Below are 8546 nucleotides of genomic sequence, written 5' to 3'. Positions count from 1 at the left end.
TAAAATATGTACCTAACTTTCTAGTAATTTCTATTAGAAATTCATACAAAAAAGGCTTTACTATAAAGTTAATCATATGCTATAAATTTACTAGAAAAGTAAGGTAAATTCAATTTTATTGGGGAGTCATCCCTATTTAAACTCTAAATTTAAGTTAAATTTACCATAAATAAGGTGGTTATTTTTTCTCCGTGTGCTATCAAAACTTTTGAAAACAATGACCCCCCTCCAAGAAGCAAACCTGTAAACGCCCCTGCGAAGATGAATCTGAAGGCCCAGTTAAATGTGCCCGAACGCGATGTGACAGAACGATTGTTTAAAGATTGGCATGCTTCAAGAGCATCGCACCGCTATTCTAAGAATTCTAAAAATTCTATTATTGTGCAATCTTCCCGAGAGCTTATGTGTTTCTGCCCTAGATTGCTTTGAATCGGAATCAAAGTTTGTTCAATAACAAATAAATAAGCCATGGGTCGCGGCCTGATTTGTTCAAAGCACTCAACCCACGCAAGACTTCATCGGCACCGTCAGAAATGTTTCTTTATGCTTGTATGTACCTACATTAGAGACACTGGCAGAAGGAAGCGACAAATAAGTTTCTATAAATGATTGTACAGTTAATTGGCACCGATCGTAACGTTTTTCTAACCGATCCCATATTTCATCATAATTCTTATCACTAATAGCAATGTGCTTTAAAAGATTTACTGCATCACCGCGCAAATAGGATTTTAAATAATGAAATTTATGAGTTGGACTAAGATTTTTTCTAGTATCAACGGATCGCTAAATGGTGCCACAGTTATCGAAGGAAGTTTTGTATTATTCGAATCATTAAAAGACAACGGAACCAATTCTAGTTTTTCTAGAAATTTAGATTGCTGGAAATTCATCGGAATTAACTCTTTCGCTGATAGCTTTGACAATTTGAGAATTCGTTACAAAATATTTTGTTTCGAATGCCGAAAATTCATTTTCGATTTCATCAACTTCCGTTTCTTCGGTTTGTTCGAGAATCTCATTATGACATGCAGAAAATTCTGTCCACGTGGTTTCTAATTTACCAAACCGAATTTCAAGCATTTCTATCGGTGTAGATTCGTCAATTGTCTCTACAGAAAATGCTGCCGCCCGAGTTAAACGCCTTTTGGCATTACAGCATTTAACCTTTAATGCACTCGACTATTTTATGAATAAGTTTTACCTTACACTAAGGCTATAATATTACCTAATTCAAGGAATTTTCCCCATATCTTAATTCCTGTCATTGAAAAGTCTGCCATTTTGTTTTCCATTTGTTTTGGATATTTTTTTTTTTTTTTTTGTCAAAGCTTTTAGGTGTCCGGGTGCGGAATAATTAATATAGAAATAAAATGTAAAAATTTCTTTTCCCATTTGTGTTTTTCTTTTGGAAGTGAAATGTTTTCATTACTTTTTGTGTTCTTTTATGCGTTATTATTGGCTCCGTAATTACGGATAGCGTGCCATTGGTGGCACGCCATGAAATATTTTCGGCACACCACCAATTGAGTAATACAATTATTGCACATTTGAGCGAGATTCAGTGATTTTTCCAATAAAGAATTTTCTTAAGAAATTATTCCACTGTAAAACTCTTTTCTTCTTCTACTCACTTGATTACAACAATAAAAAAAACTTCATTGGAAGAAGTTGAATGGTAAACTGCAAATTTTGAGTAAAGATTATATTGAAATACTAAATGTATTTACCAAACTTGAACAAATTTAACAACGGTTTGAATTAACATGAAAAACCAGACTAAAACTAACTGAAGAGCTTTTTATCGGTAATTAGTTCATCAGTCGAAGAATTTTCGTCAAGGTTTTTAAAACTGAAAGAGTTATCGGAAACGCTTAGGTTCATTATGTACCCTGATATGACATCCATTGATAAACGTTACTTGTCAACATTGGGTGGATATTGAAGAAATTGAAATGCTGCTGAATGAAGTCCAATCTAGTTCGTTATGTGCTCAAAAATTCGTCGCAACAAGGAAAGACTTGGAACCAATCGAACTAGAGAGCCTGGAGGGCAATTCGACGAAGAATGTAAATTGCAAATTAATGGAAAAATGTAATTCAATTCGCGATATAGCTGATTGAAAAAGTAGGCGCTTGCTATTTTGACAATGTTTTCGTCTACCTTCAAGTGAATAAGATTTAAAATTCTCTTAGAAACAGGTTGTCAAATGAAACAGCCTGCATTTTGCTTGAATTGACGAAACACAGCGAAATATCCCCTTCACTGTATTTTATTTCTTGTTTCTTTGTTTTGTTATGTTAATCTGAAATTTCGTTAATTTATTAACATGAATTATAAACAGAGTTTCAAACATTTAATTATACTTAAAAAAAAAACTGCGTAGTTTAAAATTATTTATTTTTGTTTCTATTAGTCACTAAAAACTAGATCGAAACTGTATGGCACGCCAAAGGCGCTTCAAATAAATTATTTTCTTAAAATAGCACGGGGCTCTAAAAAGGTTTGCCATCCCTGATATAGGAGTATCTATATGCATTAACATCATTCAATCTAATTGATTCATGAAGAATTAGAAAAAACTTGGATCAAATAAAGTCAATTCCATTTTTATTGATGATATTTTCCTAAATAAAATTGTTTTACAACAATTGTTACACAAATTATAAAAAACTAGGTAATTTTGTAATTATTGAAAAACATAACAGGGTCATACGTTACTTACTTCTAAATAGCTTTGAGGATTTGGTACGTGTTACCTAGTAATGCTTTAACAATTACAAAAATTACCTTTTTAATTTTAATTTTTGTAAGATAAATGCATGCAGTTTTATTTAGAAAAATGTCATCAATAAAAATGAAATTGACTTTATTTGATCCAATCTGTAACTATATTATATAGATATACCTTATATAGAGAAGTTCAATTTACTTTTGAAATCAGTATTTTCAGCCTTATAGTAAGGTAAAATATGTACCTAACTTTCCAGTAATTTCTATTAGAAATTCATACAAAAAAGGCTTTACTGTAAAGTTAGTCATAAGCTATAAATTTACTAGAAAAGTAAGGTAAATTCCATTTTATTGGGGAGTCATCCCTATTTAAACTTTACATTAAAGTTAAATTTACCAGAAATAAGGTGGTTCATAATATCTTATTTTTTCTCCGTGTGTAGTCAATAAAAAACCAAAAACTATGTTCAGAAAGCAGATAAATTATTTTTAATTATAATAATAGGTGTGTTTTTTATTACCACCGGTCTTAACTGGACAAAAAAAACGCCACGGGGCTTAACCTGAAATCTTGGCAGCACTGTATATTGAATGTTCCGAAAACAGCAGACACAAAAAAAATTTAGAGTTGTCATATTTTTCGCTTTCGTCATTTTCTTGTATTTTTCATGTATGTTCTACAAAGACATACAAAAATGTATGCTAGCAAAACTATTTTCATACATTTTGTCCTTCCAAACGTGAGTTTTCACGTTTTTAAACAAATTCTAAACAATTTATGAAAAAATTAGTTTGGTAGCACAGATTTAAAACTCTTCAAAAAGTTAAGCGCAGAGAAATCTCCGGGCTAAACAACTAAGCCCACAGGGCTTAAGTGTTGTTGTATTTAACATGTAAATTGCTTAGCCCCGACTGCGTTTTTTTTTTGTCCAGTTAAGACCAGTTGTAATAAAAACACACCTAATATTACCTTAATTTCACAGCTTTAAAAGTTTAAATAAATTTTCCGAATGTAGTTTGAAATCCAAATATAGTTCACAAAAAAAACTAGCGAGTGAACTTACAACATATGTGCGTGTGCACATATAGATTCATGTAATAAATCAATGTATATTTAATTGCAACCACTTTTTATACCACTTTTTATTTTTTTTTTTTTTCAATTACACTGTGCAAGTTTTTTCAAAAAAGTTTTTGAGACAAGTGCGCTGTTGGTTGTTCCCCCCTATTTCGGACCTGAGAAAACGATTGGCATCATTAGTTTTTCGATTTATCGGTACGACTTCGAACAAAATTTTTTTCGGAAGTTTTTTGAATAACTTTAAGCATTTTGCCCGGCTAAAAGTCATTTATTTTGTTTATATTGCTATTTATTCGACTCAAACGTTATTTACTACCAGCATAAAGCAAATAAACAATTTTATGCAATTTATTTAACAATTTAGCAAGTTTTTGTTGCATTGTTATCGTTATTATGTTTTAGTGGAGTAACTAAAGTAAATTACTGATCCAATTTTGATAATTTCTGTTCTTAAACGTCGGTAATGAAAAATAATTTTAAATCTATGTGTTAAAAATTGCCGGTGTTGCCGTTTCGTTTTTTAAAATAAAAATAAATTTTTTTTCATAAACCATAACATCAGAATCCCTCAATGTGAAATAAAACGAAATATCGTCAACAATATTTTTCAAAAAACCATAATGAAAGATGGAACCTCTTAGATACCTGCGGTCACTATGGTCGAATTACGAGGAGAAAAAATCTAATAAGATCTTACTACTTAGTAAATCTTCCCTTATATGCGTCTTAACGGGACATAACCTACTGGGCTACCATGAATAGAAAATGGGGCTTAGCACAGATGATCTATGTACAGGCTGCGGCAATGAGGACGAACAGGAAAACACTGCTCACTTCCTCTCTCACTGTTCAGCACTCTGCCGCACAGTGGTGCCATTCCTCGTTTTTGGCGTCAAAATTCATTTGCATGGCCATTTCTGGACGAAAAGTCATGAAATTTGGTACACTCAATGATTATAGTATGGAGAATACGGAAAGGCTGCCAACTTTTTTTATTCAAAATGGCGGCTCCAAAATGGCAGAAAGAATGAGCTTTAAAATAGAATTTTCATTTTCAAAACAGTATATAAGCTAGAAATTGGGCTAAATTCATGTCAAAAAGGTGTTAGATTTAAGATTTAGGATTCATAGATTCATATTCTTTACAAAAAAATCAAAAAATTTGAAGCCACCCGTGGAACTTTATGAGATAATAATCATCTTATTCTCAATTCACTGTACCAACAAAAATTCTTTCCTATCTTTCTATTCCTTCTAACTAGTGCCGTGCAGTTGCATTTAAAAGACCTAAGGTCTTACAGGCATATAGTTAAATTATTATTATTATTATTATTATTATTATTATTAAAAACAAAGTCCAAAAAATGCCAATTTAGTAAAACACACTTTAAGACCTCTAACTACGCTATTTCATGCATTTTTTTTAAATTTATCACAATTTTGAGATCTCTTCTATTTATGTTTCATAAGAAAATTGAAAATATTGGGGTTATATGGTTGCCAACTATGTTTTTAAGTAAATATAAGAAAACATGATATAATGAAAAGTTTCAATGTTCAATAAAACTGAGAATTTATTTTTCCGTAAACCAAATTATACTTTTCTCATAGATTTTAGCGTTTTAAATTCAAATCCGGAGTCAAAAAAAATCTATGACGTCACGTTTTCGAGATATAAGCAGATCAAAATTAATTTTAATCTTCGTTTCAGCTGTCAGCCCATTTAACCTAACCAGATGATCTAGTTGGGAGAATGCACCAACATATCTGCCAGATATGGTTGAAAGAAAACATATCCGCACAACTGAACCTCAGCAGTTCCAGTTGTAAGATTATAATTGAAATCTCTGAATTGTAAATTACGCGGTCGCAGACCTCTTTGAAAATGTTAAAGAAAAACTAAAATATTAATCTAAATGGAAAACGACATAACTTGTATAAAATTTAAACGATTTTACTTGAACATGTGAAAAATAAAAGAACTTACCCTTATCATATACATAGGATATCCCCACAGAAGTACCGAAAAAAGGAACATCAACAGAGGTCCCTTAGTGTCTCCAGCTCCTCCAAATAGCATCCCCCATATCTCAGATACTGATGGAATCCATCGAGATTTCTTTTTTATCTCATTGTATAATATTTTAACAATCTCGTGATGCCGGTGAGATTGAGCAAGCATTATTGGAGTTTTTCCATTTTTATCTTTTGGATCTAAGTCCAAACTATTTTTCTCACAAAGAAGACGAACACAAGTGGTGTTACCTGATAAACAAGCCAAATGTAAGGGAGTAGACCCAAAATTATCAGTTTTTTGCAGCTCGACGCCACTATACATAAGAAGCCTCATCAAATCAGCATGTCCTTTATAAGCAGCCCAATGAAGGGCTGTATCCCCATTTATATCAGTCAGGTGATTTAATGCTCCCATTCCTAACAGAAATGATGCTGTTGCTGTCCGGCCATACATACAAGCTGTCATCAAGGGTGTTAATCCTTTGAAATCAGCAACATTTACTCCCACTCCAGTCTGCAAAAGAACTTGAACCACATCAGCATAACCTTTCCTACATGCCCAGTGAATTGGACGAGGACCTTGAATTCCCAAGCAAGGCAAGTCAATAGGAGCGTTACATTCAATCAAAAAGCGCATCATATCAACGTTTCCATTTAAGGCAACCCAGTGTGCTGGTGTGTAGCCATGGCAATCTCTTACAGACAAATACTCCAAACCATACTTTTCAACCAAAAGTTCAGCTTCACCAACTTCGCCATTCTTAAATACTTCAAATATATCATCTGCATTTGTAGTCATTTTTCCGTCAGCATTTTCTTTAAGTAAATTATTTTCACATTGTTCTTCGAGGGGTGAATGTTCTACTTCTTGGTTTGTTCTAGATGCATTGTCTTCTTCAGCTACCATATTGCAGGATGCAGTCAAGGGTAACGCCCAAACACTTCGGGCGGCCCCCGGACTAGGATGTACCTTGCTGTTCTGCGTTCTGATTTTATTTCCTGAAGCCAGTTTATAATTTTTGCACTCTGTTTTGTAAAATTTTAACATCCAATCTTTTCAAATAGTTTCAATTTAACGAGGAAAGCGTTCGTATGAATCCAACATCTTCTAAGGAATAGGTATAGGACAATGAAAATCAATAATAATACATAAATTGTGAAACATGAGTACTTTTCATTTTTCAATTGCGCAAGACCAGGACCAAAAGTATAGCTTTATTTGTTTTAATAAAATAAAATAAATTAAAAATTACACAAATATTTATATTTAATAATTAATTTATTTTAAGTTTTTTACAACTTTTTATTTTAATTTGTTTACGACGACGCGTTTCGGAGCGTTTCCATCATCAGGTCGAATACTTTAGTTGTTAAGTGTTGTTGTGTGTTATCGTTTGACCTAAGCTTTTAATCTTCTGTTGTTGTTGTTGGTGAAAGTTTGTTATTCTTTGTTTGGAGTTTTTATAATGATGGTATTTTCTTTTTCTTTTGGTTTTATTTTGCTGTTGTTTATTGTTTTATTTGATTTTATTTAATTTTGATCTTTTGTATGGTAATATTTTGTCTTCTTTTAACTTTATTGTTTATGTTCAAATTTTATAGCTGTCTCAATTAATGCATTTGGTTTAATCGTTAGTTTGTCGTTTAGTATGTTGTCCTGTTCTTGTCTGTTAGCTTTGTAGATTTCGAATTCTTCCGTCGCGTCAAGAATTCTGCCTGCATATATGTAAAGTTTGTAAGTTTGTTTCAATTTCTGTGTAGTTATGGTTGTGTTCTATTAAATGTAATGCATATGTTGATCTGGTGTTTGGTTTGGGTTTGTATTCTTTGAATCTTTCTTCAAAGGTTCTTCCTGTTTTACCGATATAATCCAGTCAAATAAGGGTTTAACCTCGGAATGAATGTTAGTAGAAATTTTTTTTGCTCAATATCTTCCTTTTGCCATTCTATAACATATCTCAAAAGTCTAGAAAAATCTCATGTCCGCTTGTCGCGATTTCAAGGTCAAATCGCGAAATGGAGATTTTCAAAATAAGCAAAAATAGGCTATGGTATTATATACACATATGATACATGATTTCAAAGTATTTTTTAATGCTGATTCCAAAAAATCTAAAATCAAGACAATCTGACGTCTCTGGAAAAAGTTATACCTGTTTTTCATCTGTGAACTCATATTATTATAACAGTTGCAAACTTACTGCCGAAAAACCCTTAAAAGTTATGGTAGATGAACCAAATTTTGCATGAAGATTTAAGAATCCATCATTATTAAAAATCAAAACAATTCATTACAAAAAATATATATACCTACGAAATAATGGTATTTTTTGATGGAGGGGCAAATTTTAGGATATGCACTAATGAAGATTCTTGTTCATCTTAGGAATAAGTGCTAATAGGCTAATTTTTTCATTTTACTCTTTGTTTGGATATTCTTTAACTACCCTCAAAAATCTACAAAAATCTCATGTCCGCAAGTCCTAATTTTCTTGGTTTGAAGATAAGGTGCAAATTTGAAAAAATTGAAAACCTACTCTTTAGATATTTGTGTCAGATCAACATGAATAAGGTACATTACTTTTCAGGGATGGTCATATTGATTTGTTTGTGGGTTTTGTTGGAATGAGCTTTGAAAAATACCTTGAAATGATATGGGATATGTTGGTATACATATAAGAATCTAAAGTTTTGTTATTATTTTTTTTAAATCTGC

General features: G+C 31.9%; 1 protein-coding gene across 1 annotated transcript; it reads right to left on the bottom strand.

The window, feature by feature from the left end:
* Nucleotides 1-873: 873 nt before the first annotated feature.
* LOC129905318 (uncharacterized) lies at nt 874-6737 on the bottom strand. The gene is made up of 2 exons (XM_055980776.1): nt 5802-6737; nt 874-1167 (listed from the first exon to the last, which is right to left on the bottom strand). Exons 1-2 carry the CDS (start codon nt 6735-6737, stop codon nt 874-876), a joined length of 1230 nt encoding a protein of 409 aa, XP_055836751.1.
* Between the last annotated feature and the right edge of the window lie 1809 nt (nt 6738-8546).

This window comes from Episyrphus balteatus, chromosome 1 (genome assembly GCF_945859705.1).
Source record: "Episyrphus balteatus chromosome 1, idEpiBalt1.1, whole genome shotgun sequence".
In the NCBI taxonomy this organism is placed as follows: domain Eukaryota; kingdom Metazoa; phylum Arthropoda; class Insecta; order Diptera; family Syrphidae; genus Episyrphus; species Episyrphus balteatus.
Note: the sequence above shows the minus strand (reverse complement) of the source record. Positions and strands in the feature narration are given on the sequence as shown.

Bases quoted from the DNA above. Each gene is read 5' to 3' on its own strand.
- LOC129905318 (XM_055980776.1), bottom strand. From the start codon at position 6,737: ATGGTAGCTGAAGAAGACAATGCATCTAGAACAAACCAAGAAGTAGAA. The intron at 1,168-5,801 runs GTAAGTTCTTTT...AGTGCATTAAAG, and splicing joins ATCCTATGTATATGATAAGG to GTTAAATGCTGTAATGCCAA.